Source organism: Zingiber officinale, chromosome 7A (genome assembly GCF_018446385.1).
Source record: "Zingiber officinale cultivar Zhangliang chromosome 7A, Zo_v1.1, whole genome shotgun sequence".
Classification (NCBI taxonomy): domain Eukaryota; kingdom Viridiplantae; phylum Streptophyta; class Magnoliopsida; order Zingiberales; family Zingiberaceae; genus Zingiber; species Zingiber officinale.
In genome coordinates this window covers 73,488,906-73,502,235 of record NC_055998.1, presented here as the reverse complement: position 1 = coordinate 73,502,235, position 13,330 = coordinate 73,488,906, and the positions used below count along the sequence as shown (strand labels likewise).

The 13,330-nt window shown below is 40.6% G+C and overlaps 2 protein-coding genes across 2 annotated transcripts; both read left to right on the top strand.

Annotated features, from left to right (window-relative positions):
- Window positions 1-5,896: 5,896 nt before the first annotated feature.
- LOC122000178 (photosystem II reaction center W protein, chloroplastic-like) lies at window positions 5,897-6,591 on the top strand. Its single transcript, XM_042554670.1, has one exon. The coding sequence runs from the start codon at window positions 5,954-5,956 to the stop codon at window positions 6,383-6,385; it is 432 nt and encodes a 143-aa protein (XP_042410604.1). The 5' UTR covers window positions 5,897-5,953; the 3' UTR covers window positions 6,386-6,591.
- Window positions 6,592-8,635: 2,044 nt separating this feature from the next.
- LOC122000177 (F-box/LRR-repeat protein 17-like) lies at window positions 8,636-12,973 on the top strand. Its single transcript, XM_042554668.1, has 11 exons — window positions 8,636-9,235; window positions 9,822-9,923; window positions 10,481-10,625; window positions 10,707-10,891; window positions 11,068-11,172; window positions 11,593-11,690; window positions 11,791-12,038; window positions 12,134-12,200; window positions 12,276-12,361; window positions 12,510-12,605; window positions 12,695-12,973. Exons 1-11 carry the CDS (start codon window positions 8,661-8,663, stop codon window positions 12,722-12,724), a joined length of 1,737 nt encoding a protein of 578 aa, XP_042410602.1. The 5' UTR covers window positions 8,636-8,660; the 3' UTR covers window positions 12,725-12,973.
- Window positions 12,974-13,330: the final 357 nt, after the last annotated feature.

The window sequence follows — 13,330 nt, the reverse complement described above, 5'->3', positions numbered from 1 at the left end:
ATGGCCCAGTCGAGGCCCCTTAGGCGACAAAGTAAGGGGAAGCACTCGGTGCTCAAGCACAATGGCTGGAGCAGCAGGAGCCACCTCCTTCTTCCGGGCGGATTGAGCTTCTTCGATGTTGATGTATTTGGTGGCTCATTCGACTTGATAATCAAAATCCTTCAAAGGTTTCTTAACAAGGGATCGGAAGAACTCACCATCTGTGAGCCCCTAGGAAAAGACATTCACTAAAATTTCAGGGGTGGCTGAGGGGACGTCCATGGCCACTTGGTTAAATTTTTTGATGTATGCCCTTAACGGCTCCTTGGGCCCTTACTTAAGAGAAAAAAAGGTTTAATGCTGTCTTATGATAATGACAGCTGCTAGCAAAATGATGCAAAAAAGCTTTGCAAAAGTCTTTGAAATAGCAAATGGATTCAGTCGGGAGTCGGTTAAATCACCTCTGCGTCGAGCTGGATAGAGTCATGAGAAACACTCGACAATTGACCCCGTTCATGTACTGATGGAGAATAGTCATATTTTTAAATTTAAGTAGTCCTCTGAGTCGGTCACCCCTCTATATTCTCTGATCGAGAGTGGTAGAAAATGAGCTATCAGTTTATCCTCCAAGATTTCATAGGAGAAGGGCATGCTCGCCCGCTCGGGGGAGCAACTGGTCATTGGTGCTTTGCCTTTATGATGGTCGCAGGCGGGTGCTTTTTTTGAAGGTGGGCCTTGAGGCCTATCCGCACAGTCCATGTCATCAAGGGGAGTGTGGAACAACGTCCGGTGATATGCAATTGGTGACAGAGGCACAGGCGACAGGCCGGTCGGCTACAAAAGTACTTGAAGGAAGGCGGCCGAGGGAAGCTGGCTTGGCTGGAACCCTGTCAGACCTCCACTTGAGTACCGTGCTTGGCCTGATGGCATGTCGCGGACACAGCGGGCTCATTCGACAGATGGCACTCGATGATTACTTGTTGATGTTGTACCATTTTAGCCGCTTGAGCAGCTATCAACAGTTCTAAATCTTCTTGCGATAGTATGACAGTAGTGAGTCATCCAGTTTCGTCGATCATCAAATCTCAAATGTAGGTGAAGTTCCCACAAACAGTGACAAATATGATCATGTTTGAAATTGGTGGAGATGAAATGCTGGATGCATGACTTTAATGTGGACTAAATGAAGACTCCTCACTATATCCAAGTGACTCCCGTGCACTCTTACGTGCAAGAAGAGCGTTCACGACCGGGCCAGGGAAGGGGTCCTGGTGTTGACCCTTCGATACTTAAGTCAGTGATCGGTTTCTGGGAATGAATAGTAGCAATGAGTGTGCAAAATTTTTAAGTATCCCTTGGTAGTTTTGATCTGGTCAACCAAGTTAAATTAGGTCTTGTGTGTGTTTGATCCTTGTGTCTAAGTGTGGAGGAGCTTAGAAACACAAGAAGTCGAGTGTAAGGCGTAGCTAGCGAGAAGGATGACACGGGAAGGGGGTCGACGGGCTCGGTGCATCCGAAGGACGAGATGCTGTGGAAGAGTACACCGAGGGATGAGAAGAACGCGTGCTGCGGTCCAAGGGACGAGGAGCCGGGGAGGAAGGCTGTTCGAGAAAAAGGTCGGAGTTGGGTTTGGGCGAGCTCAACTCCGGTTAGCCGGAGCATCACCCACGTGAAGAGATTAGCAAAAGAGCTGATCTGTTGTATGAAAGGCACCTTCCATGGATGAAAGACGCCTTCGATAAACAGCACGAAGGTGTCTTCCAGCCTTTGAAGGCGTCTTCTAATAGCTGTTAGCCATGGATAGAGTTTTATCCACAGCGGATAAAACTTATCCAATGGAAGGCGATTTGGACCTTATTGGAGTCATATTCAAGTCGCGGATAGAGTTTTCTATGAGCTATAAAAAGATCCCTGAACCTAGGAAATAAAGTGCAACTGAACAACAACTTCTATATTAACTTTCCTAGTCATTTCTGAGCTATCAACATGTGTAAAAGGATTCTCCACCTTCAACGAAGGAGTTTCTTAGTGAGATTTTCAACACCTTGGATTAACAACCAACTAGGTTGTAACCAAGTAAAACTTTCGTCTTTTACCTTATCCTTTAAGTTATTTTCATTAATGTTTATTGTCTATATATTTGCTTAATTTAACTATGCATCTTTGCTAAGCAAAGCAGAAGATTCATTTTAACTTTGATTGTGGTAATTCATCCTACTCTTGCCGGCCCCACTGCATCAACAATTAGTATCAGAGCCCAACCGCTTCAGAAGGACTAACCGATGACTGAAGTACAAAGACGATGGCCGGAGCTAGCATCCACCCACTAGTGTTTGAGGAGGAATTCGCGTTTTGGAAGTGACAAATGGAGGTATTCTTTAAGATAGATTTTAATATTTTATTAATAATAAAATATGGTTTTGAAGCACCAAAAAATAAGAACAGAGAAGAACTTGAAGAGCACCTCTGGACCAAAAAGTAACGCGACAAGTTTATGGCAAACGATAAGGCTGAATTTCACCTTATGAGCGTACTACCGGTTGAGGAACTTGACAAAATTGGCAACTACAAGAGTACAAAAGAACTTTGGGAAAAGTTCTTAAAACTCTATGAAGAACCAAAAGAAGCCGAATCTTACTCGATGGACACTGAGTCATCATATGAAGAACCCGAGATCAAGGAAATTACCGGAATAACATTTATAGTCGAATACCTACTTGAAGACAAAGAAAGCTCATCCGAGATAAGAATCGATGAAGGGGGAGAGTCTTCGGAAGAAAGTAGCAATGAAGGGGGAGTATCAGACAACGAAATCGTAACGGTAAGTAAGCTACATTCCCGACCTCCTGAGAAATTATTTGAATTCATTAAAAAAAACTTTCTAAAAATATGGTGGATTTAGAAAAGGATAATGCAAAGTTAAAATTGACTTTAATAAATGCATGCAGGAAAACTTTGATAAATTGAAATTTAAGAATGATAAATTAAAAGATAAAATAGAATGACTAGGACAAGACAATTCATGCTCAAATTCTTTACATGTTTTAGAAAAAAAATTACAAATATAATCGAAAGCTTAATTGGTATTTTAGATACCATAAGGGTCAAATTACAAAAGTAGGACAATTGATTCTTAGAAAATATTTGGTTAACCCAGTAAGACATAATTTATTTTGGGTTCCTAAATCTTGTTTAGATAATTAAATAAACTTTTATTTGCATACCTAAATTATCTTTATCTTATTAGATAAAGTAATGCATGCTAGAAATTTAATTTACCTGATTGATTCTTGTCGATAAAATCAATCATTTTTGTTAACTTTCTAATCAAATTCTTTACTTTAAATTTTATCGGTATAAAATGAAAATATTATCTACAAACAAAAAAAATCTCAAAATTTTTTTTCTATTGAGTTTGGTTTTTTTCGAAAATGGTATTTTAAAAATATTTTGCAAATTTATTTTTTGAAACTTCTATTTTTCTATAATAAAACATGATGTTTTCTATTATAATAAAATTCCTTGACGTTTTTTGAATTCTATTCGAATTATTATAAATTATCTTCTGAAAAATTAATTTTTAATATTAAAAATTTAGGAAAATAGAAACTCTAGAACTTTAAACTTTTATAGTATTTGACAATATATTTTTTTATATCTAGGAATTAAAAAATATTTTTAAGATTGATTTTCATAAAATTGATTGTTCTAATTAAATAAATCAATTCTGTTCGTTAAACTAATTTGTTTTTGTGAAATCTTTTCTACTGATAAAACTTATTCTATTTAAGTTTGACAAAAATTTTCAGGATTTTTTGAAATAAATAACGAATTTCTAAATTATTTTTGTCAAAACAGAAGATTAATGAGTAAAAATAGAATATTTTTAAAAATTATATCTAAAGCATATTAGATTACTGATAATTCTTGGTAAGTACCCCTAGAAAATTATTTCAAATTTTCTAACAGTTTATTTTATTTTTTCCAAATTTTATTTTAATGTGACTAAAGGGTAAAAAGTTAGTACAAGTTAAGAGGGAGTAAAAATTTTATTGATTAATTATTAACAATATTTGATTCTAATTGCAACTTCTTTACATAAGTTATGTTATTGCATTTTTAACCTTAAATTGAGCTTGGGTTGATGCACGTCAAAAATGGAGAGATTGTAAGTATCCCGTGATATTTTTTGATGTGGTCAACCAAGTTAAGTTAGGTCATATGTGTGTTTGATCCTTATATCTAAGTGTGCAGGAGCTTAGGAACACAAGAAATCGAGTGGAAGACGCAGCTAGCGAGAATGATTGCACGGGAAGGAAGTCGACGGACTTGGTGCATTTGAAGGACGAGATATTGCGGAAGAGTACACCGGCGGATGGCAAGGACGCGCGCGGTGGTCCAATGGACGAGAAACCAGGGAGGAAGGCTGCTAGAGGAGAAGGTCGGAGTTGGGTTTGGGTGAGCTCAACTCCAGTTAGCCGGAGCATCACCCATGTGAAGAATTAGCAAAGGAGCTGATATGCCGTATAGAAGTCGCCTTCCATAGCTGAAAGACGCCTTCTAGCCTTTAAAGGCGCCTTCCGATAGCCGTTAGCTACGGATAGAGTTTTATCTATAGCGGATAAAACTTATCCTATGTAAGACGACTTGAACCTCATTGGAGGCACATTCAAGCTATGGATAGAGTTTTCCAAGGGCTATAAGAAGACCCTTGGACTTAGAAAATAAAGTACAACTGAACAACAACTTCTGTATTAACCTTCCTAGTCATTTATGAGTTATCAACATGTGTAAAAGGCTTCTCCACCTTCAACGAAGGACTTTCTTAGTGAGCTTTTCAACGTCTTGGATTAATAATCACCTAGGTTGTAACCAAGTAAAATTCTGACCTTTTATCTTATCCTTTAAATTGTTTTTATTAATATTTATTTTCTATATATTTGCTTAATTTAATTGTGCATCCTTGCTAAACAAAGCAAGAGATTCATTTTAACTTTGATCGTAGGCAATTCACCCTCCTCTTATCGGGCCCGTTGCACCAACAAAATTATGTAGCTTCGCATAAACTTGCGCCTGTAGCTGGAGATGCCTTTTTATAGTGTTATGTTGTGTTTGTGCACGGATCTAAAAGAATTTACAAAAAAGGACATCCCATAAAGGGGCTTTGACACTTTTCTCAAAATGGATCCGCAATCTCTGCAATTGATAGGTGGAAGCTTCAAATATGTAGCTTACATACAAAATATTCTAAGTCCTCCGTGATTCAAAACATCAAAAAGAAATATGAGGCCGTTGAGCCGCGGGGCCCACAATGGACTCAATGGGCAAGCTGATTGAGTCTTTAATATAGTTCAACTGGCCATCACTCGCAAGAGCCACCCGGTCGACTTGGGTGAATGCAGTCGACGACTCGATCTTCGCTTAGGTGGATCAAATGTCCAGTATGTCTGATCGGGCCATATGTCTGATCGGTTGGAGCACTCTATTGAGCTTATTAATACTTGGTTTCGTGCTTCCTCAATGCTTAGGAGTTTTAGTGGATCAAACTTCCAGTATGTCCGATTGAGCGTTATATCCGATCAGTTAGAGTACTCAATCGAACTAGTTAATACTTACCTTCGAGCTTCGTCAATATTTAGGAGATCGAGACATGAGATCCGACGTGCTAGAGGGTCTAATCCGATAGACTGACTAAGAATGTTATCGTCACTTGACTTCCGCTACCACGCCAACCGATCTATTGAACTTGACCCTTATCGGGAAATCCCGCGTAGATATTGCAAATCTAGGGAGGGCCAGGTGTCCACTTGGCATGCTGTGGTTGGCTATTTTATGATAAGATTATCTTGTGATCCAAATATCCTTCGTTACAATAATTTTGAGTGGTGCAAGTGCATCTTTATCTCCTTAATTATTAAACCCGCATTTACGCACCTCAACTGCCTGCCTTCCACATCCTGATCAGCTAGCGCCCATGGCCACCGTTAGCGCCGCCGCTCCAGCCTCGACCTTCGCCGGCACCGCCCTCCCGAGGCGGTCGGCTGTCATCGTCTCTCCGTCGGTACTGCTCGGTACGTATTGTACTGCTCCACGAAATTTGAGCCGTACTGCAGGTTTGCCTCGACTGGCCTGCAAGGGGAGAACAGTGCGGTGCTCGACGCACGAGGAGAAGGCAACCGTGGCCGCGGGGGCGGTGGCGATGGCAGCAGCGTGGACGATGACGACGAGCCCGGCGCTGGCTCTGGTGGACGAGCGAATGTCCACGGAAGGGACAGGGTTGAGCTTGGGGATCAGCAACAACTTGCTGGCGTGGATTTTGCTGGCAGTGTTTGGCCTCATTTGGGCTCTGTATTTCGCTTACACCTCCACGCTCGATGAGGATGACGACTCTGCGCTCTCGCTCTAAACTCTCCAATGGAATCATGCCACGTGTTGATTCACTTGAAGTTTTATATATCAAATACATGCGCAAATTAATATGACAAAAGACGATTCCTTCGTAATGTTAAAAAAAAAAAATGAAATAATGTCGTTTGGATCTTTATTATAAAGAAAGTATTTTCTGTAGTAAGAATTAGATGAATGATAAATTTATTGTCTATTAGAGAGATATATTTTTCTGATAGTTGATAACAAAATTATTATATAAAGGTTTTAAAATATGAAAATTTTAAAAAAATAATTGTAAGGTAATTATTTTATTTTATTTTATGATTATAATATCCTATATTTTTTTATATTTTATTAATTATATTATATTATTGTCTAACTCAGCCCTCCCCGCTTATAGATAACTTAAGTACTCCTCATGGCTTACAATTTTTGTTGATTAAGTGTGAATGGAGAAGAGGAGGAAGAGAAGAAGTTTCATTGTGAATGGGGACTTTAGTCTCACATTGGAAGTTTCAAGTGGTTTTTGTTGGTTTATATTGATTCACATACTTTGAGAATGTGAACAAATACATGGGGAGAGGCTCTCTCTCACGCGTGGGTGCGCAGGGGGGTGCAAATCCAGGGCCCGGATTGCATTGAACCAAGTTGACTCGTAAGCGAGTGCGACTTGCGCACACGAATGCCAGACCGGTCGGGGCAAAAATTTGCCCAAGCAGAACAACCAACATTTTGCCACGTTGAACTTTTTGTTGCTGTAAAACGGATACATTAATTCGAGATTAATGCAGAATAAAACCGGCCGAATAATAATGAGTGAAACGGTGGCCGTTTCGCTGTTCGGTTAATAATGACCATTAAGGTCATTAACACTGCCGTTGATCTGAGCTCCTATATAAGGAGGCTGTGATCACAGGCAGAAAAGAAGAGAGAGCAACAAAAGCAAAGGTCCTCCTCCTCGTTCCCCTTTGTTGTGCAACTCCTGCTCGGCAGAGCACCCATGATAGTGATCGGGTGCCACTCAGTTCGCCGTGACCACCAGTGCTTGGTGGAGTCCACGGTCAGATCGTTATATCCTGGGAAATAGACCTCCCGAATAGGCCTCGAAGCACAGTCAGAGGTGGGGGCGAATCTGTTTCAAGGAAACTGCGAACTCGCAGGCCTCGATCAATCCACCTGACCCCCTGTTCGGCTGAGCTACTGTGCTGCCGACCTGACCTGCTGTTCGCACTGAGCTTCCATCCTGACCTGCTGTTCGGCTGAGCTGCTGACCCCCCGAGCTGGTCCGCCGACCCGAGCTGCCGACCCGCCGAGCTGGTTTGCCGACCCGAGCTGTCGACCCGCCGAGCTGAGCTGCCAAGCTGAGCTGCCGACCCGCCGACCCGCCGAGCTGAGCTGCCGACCCGCCGAGCTGGTCTGCCGACCCGCCGAGCTGGTCTGCCAACCCGAGCTACTGACCTGACTTGCTGCTCGGACGATTTGCTCAAAACCAGCCCCTGCTGGCAGTCTGAGATTATCAGTTCAGGTCATCTCAATTGTAAGTTGAATTTGAATTCGGTATAATTTTAAATTCAGCTAAATACCCTATATATCTTCGGTTACAAATTGTTTGGTGTGCAACAATTTTATCTATCATGTTTAAAAAACCTCTTTGTTTCTTCGATCTTTATAGTCAAAATACAATAATGTGTGTATAATTGTCCATAATAATCACCATTGTTAACATATGTTATAATGTTGAAGAGCGCTAAAATTATGCCCCTGGGACATGCTGGGATGGTAAGCAAAAAGCAGGCAATCCATGCAACGAGAGTTTAATTCACATGCAACGTATTACTGATGATCTTGTGGTGCTCGAACTACTGGGGCGATGCTTAAAGTACTAGTGATGCTCGGCAACGGCCGGTGGGAGCTTCTTTGGGGCAGGGCTCCTGTATCTGTATCATCAAAAAGTTTTTTTTTTTTTTTTTAAAACTATTATTTTTAGAAGTTTTTAAAAGATTATAACAAGTGTGCTAAATCGATCTACTAATCCGACGTTCCAAATCCAACTCGCTGAATTTCTAAACTCATCTCGACCGTTCATTTCTCTTATGGTATCAGAATAAACATATCGGATCGAACTTTAAGATTCGTGCACTTTGCCAGGCACTGTTGGATCTAGTTTAAAATCCTTGAGATTCGTGCCGTGGATCGGGTCAGGTGGGATGCACGCTGCTGCGAGGCATTAGAAATACGTCCCCGCCCGCCTGCTTTCACTGTGCTCGCTTTTCTTCGAACAGATTCGAAGAATGGCGACGTGCGATCGCCAATCTCCCGCTCCTTGTTCGAGATCCCCAAACTCTCGTCTTCCAGATCCCACCTCGACATCCGCTTCGATTGACGTGCTCCTGCATCCCACCGCCGCCACCCCCGCCCAGGCGATCCGGAGCCGGGGCAGCTACAGCTGCGGGCGATGCGGCCTCCCCAAGAAGGGTCACATCTGCCCCGACGGCGGCGGCCCTGTATCCGCCCCACGCATCCGTATCCGCCGCCGCCGTGCCCTATCCTTCGACGTGGATCCCGTCTCCAGGGAGATGGTCGAGAAGGCGGGTGTTGTGGAGATTTTGAATGGTTTCGAGAAGGCGGCGGAAGGGGCAACGGTCTTGCCCGTTTCGTGCATGGTGGAGGTCCTGAGGAGGTTGTCGCCCAAGGAGCTGATGAGGGCGGCGGCGGTGTGCCGGCGGTGGAGAGGCTGCGTACGGAGGGTCTGGCGCTCCGCGGAGGAGCTGAGGCTCAGGGTTTTGTCTCGATCGCAGATGGGGTTTGTCGGGTCGTTGCTCCACAGGTGCGCCGGCTTGTCTAGGCTTACGCTGCGAATGGAAAGGTTAGGGTTCTTTGTCCTTTTAGGAAAGTGTAAAAGAGTTATCAGCGGAACGTAGATATAATTACGTGGTTTATTATCTAGGAAAAACAGGAGTTTGGGGAGAAATGATAACAGATGAATTGCACTTAAACTGGGATTTCCACAAGTGTTCCATCACCTAGCTCAAGGTAGAACAGGATCTGATCTATCGCAGAACCAAACCCATCAGTCTGAACGGGACACCATGCTCCAAGCTAAAACAAATGATAAAACTTAGAGTCAGTAGGATGTGACAAAAACTTAGTATATATACGTAAAGAATATGCATTTGGACCTGAATTAGACAATACTCTCTCTTTCCTTGGCTCTTTTCTTGATCTATTTACTTGGTTGTTTAGTTAGTTAAAGTTTTTGATATGCCATTCTGCAGCTTGGTAGTTTGGGATTTCTGTGTGCTTTTCTTTGTGGATTAATTTTCATTTTGAAATGCAAGTGTGGACAATTGGCTACAATAAAGTCATGTTGAAAAGTAGTTTTATCATATGAACTTAATTCAGTTTGCTTCTTTCCATTATTGCCTGATGAATTATCATTTTTTCTTTTGCAGTGATGTAGACGCAACAATGTTAGCTTGTGTTGCATACTCACTTCCTAACTTGGAAGCCTTCGAGATGAACATGGCTGAAAATGCAATGAACAGGATATCTGGGTATCCCCTGACTACTGAGAAAGTCTCTAATTTAATTATTTCAGCTAGATATGCAAAGCTTTTGATTCCTTTTGCCAACCATATTTCTATTCATCTGATGTATCTTCTAGGTACATTTCAAACCACTTGCTCAATTTTGCAGCAATTTGTCACTATTAAATCCCTGAACTAATTCAGTATTTAAATTCCTGTTGATACATCGTTGATTCTTTCTGCATAATAGGTCTCAGTGTGACACTGTTCGACTTAGCTTATAGTCAAACTAATATGATGAGAATTCCTGACTGTGGCTTTACTCTTCTTTGTAATTACCAAGTACATGAAACAGAGTTTCAATATGTTCATCATTTCATACAATGTATACACACATCACTTTATGCACTTGCTTGTCTTCGTTGTTTGATTCCATTATCTTGCAAACCATAAAAATTTGTGTGTTGACCTTTTCCATAGATTTCTGACATGGATTTAATTTCGTTGATTTCTGGCTATTTGTAATATACCTGAATGGTGCCAGTCCATTCTCTAAATTTTAATAAACATTTGTTTGAATGCAGGTATGAATTATGTCGTTTTGTTGCTATGAAAGGGTTTCTTTCAAGCCTTAAATTTGAGGGATGTAGCAACGTTGGATCTCTGAATATTACTTCATCAAGCCTGACAACACTTTGGCTATCAGATCTTTATTGTGTTTCTAAAGTGGTATGCATTTAAGTTCTTTATTTTATGCTGTAGTTATATACCTTTTCTGTATATAGATTCATTTCTTTTGATTCTTGGCAGGCACTTAAATGCCCTAATTTGACCGAGCTTTCTCTTGATTTTTGTCAACAAGAAAATGACACAACTGATCTTGTTACCATGATGGAATGTCTGGGGTGCACTTGCCCTCTTCTAAGAAATGTTCATATTGCATCGATTCGGCTTTGCGATAAATCTGTATTCGCCCTTACCAGTGCTAACCTAAGGTAGGTTATGTGATTATATAAATTAGATTACTAATTCCAAAATAGCATGCATCATGTAGACTAACACCACATTCATATAAATAGATCAGATGATATGCATTACTACGGTTTGTTTTTTTCCTTGCTTATCCTTGATTCCAAATCCAGTAGCTTCACCATAAACTCTGTTTTTTCAGGTCTCTACGAATGTTATCTTTGGTTCTTGGTTCAAGAATAACAGATGATGCCGTGACCTCTATAGCTTCCTGTTACACAAATCTTGAGTTGCTTGATTTGAGCGGGTACGTGATTCTCAGTGCGTAACCCATCCCAGTAGAGTATACTTGTAGAAATTAGGTACCAGCGACTATCAGTATTAAGCCCCGATCAAGCATACGAGTAGAGTACTTGTACGAATTGGTTTTCTCCCCTCTTGACCTGACCTTACCGGAGAGGTAACCCAATCGAAGTGCACAAGCTGAGCTTCTACTCTTCCAATTATACTTTTTCTTTAGGGACAGAACTAGTAATTCATGTTAACCAAGCCAAGCGAAAGCCCTATTTGCTTAAGATGAGTTAGAAAGAACATGAGTTTTTTCAAGATGGATCAACTTTAGTAGTCAAATATTCGAATTCGAGAAGCCTTAAAGCTCCATATATTCCTGCACTGGTTTTTATACCATGAATTGCTCATCTACTATTTTTCGTGTCTTTGTTATCAGGTCAAGCATCTCGGACAACGGACTTCGTATGATACGCAATGTGCTTCCTAACACTCTCTCTCGGCTCCTACTTTCTCTTTGCCCTAATATTACCTGCAGTAAGCATTTTTTTCCCCTGTTTCCGCATCATTTTTGCATCTCAAGTCAATTCTAGTTGGATACGACTGTATATGTAATTTTTGCATGAGTGCCTTGTAGATGAGCTTCAGTTCGCAGTAACTCAATTACCTCTGCTTCAACTAATTGACTGTGGTATGAGCATACGTGATACAAGTTGCCAGTATGCAAATTCTGGAGAAACGATGTGCTTCCCTATCAATGGCAATGGCCACAAGATTAGACACCTAGAATTATCCCCCACCAAGTCACAGAAAAACTACCAAAAACTTATTATACAACATGATTCTCTAAAGAAGCTAAGTTTATGGGGCTGCTCCGGTGTAGATGTAAGTTAATCTAAGAAATCTCTCAGAATCAACTCCAGCATAAACTAATCTGGTTTTTTTTCATGTCATATATCCCTTTGAACTTGTTATTTCAGGCCTTGTATTTGAATTGTCCAGAGCTCAATGATTTAAATCTGAACTTGTGCACGAACTTGCATCCAGGTATTCTACTGTCATTAGGCTTTTCGGGTAGTGAAATAGCATCTCGATTGCTAACACATTCTGCAACTTTGCCAGAGAAGTTGCTTCTCCAATGCCCTAATTTAAAAGATGTACATGCTTCTGGGTGTCAAGATATGCTGATAGGAGCAATTCGCAATCAAGTAAGTGCATACACACACACACTCGTGCATGCACCCACGCACACACTCAATGAGCAAACTTACCATTTTTGACAATACTAGTTTCAAATACTACCATTTACTATGAAAGATTCTTCTCTTTTTTTCTTAATCATAGCAACACTTGCAGGTAGCAAATGAGTTTGCTGCCCTCAAAACCCTTTTACCATGCAAGCGATTAGCCGATGGAACCAAAAGGGTTCTGGCACTCCATTCAGCTCATCAAGTACAGTCTGTAACTCTGTAATTTCTACATTTGTTTCTCAAACTGTTTCAGGCCTCCTTTTTTCATTCTATATCTGCCTTTTCTTGCAGAAGAAACCAAACCCTACTGTCCATCATTAACGGCTCATCCAGCCACACCCTATTGTTAATAGTTAATAGTTGCTGTTTGGCCTCCTGTATAATTATTCCTGCAGCATGTTGAATAAGAGTTTTGCCAAACTATGAAACAAAAGACACTTTACCACCTGTAGATTTGAAGCTTTTTGATTGTTGTTTGGGCTTCCATTCCTCTAATCACCTGAGAATTGTGTATGTTCATGTTGTAAACTGGGGTTAACACATTGATCATCAAACAGAGTTCCTTTTATATGCTTGAGATTTTTTTTTTTTAAAAAAAAAACTATTGTTTTTATCTAGTTTAATTTACAAGTAATCATTTTCTCTCGGGCTTCAGTCAATTTAATTTTGTTTTCTCATGTCACATTGAGCAATAGATTGTGGAGCAAGAGTAAATTCTCTTAACAACATCATTATGTACATATTTTATATTGAAAAAGGGATACAAGCAATTACTATGTGTTTCTGTTTAAAATCAGTGGAGAAGGCACATTAGATAGGTGGACTGTGATGTTGACTGGAAGTAGATCTCTAATCAGAAAAGAAGGTTATGGATTGGAGTGAAATTTTTTTTTATACACACTCAAAAGAATAAATAATGTCACAGCC

Bases quoted from the DNA above. Each gene is read 5' to 3' on its own strand.
- LOC122000178 (XM_042554670.1), top strand. From the start codon at position 5,954: ATGGCCACCGTTAGCGCCGCCGCTCCAGCCTCGACCTTCGCCGGCACC.
- LOC122000177 (XM_042554668.1), top strand. From the start codon at position 8,661: ATGGCGACGTGCGATCGCCAATCTCCCGCTCCTTGTTCGAGATCCCCA. The intron at 10,892-11,067 runs GTAGGTTATGTG...CTGTTTTTTCAG, and splicing joins CTTACCAGTGCTAACCTAAG to GTCTCTACGAATGTTATCTT. The intron at 12,039-12,133 runs GTAAGTTAATCT...TTGTTATTTCAG, and splicing joins GGGGCTGCTCCGGTGTAGAT to GCCTTGTATTTGAATTGTCC.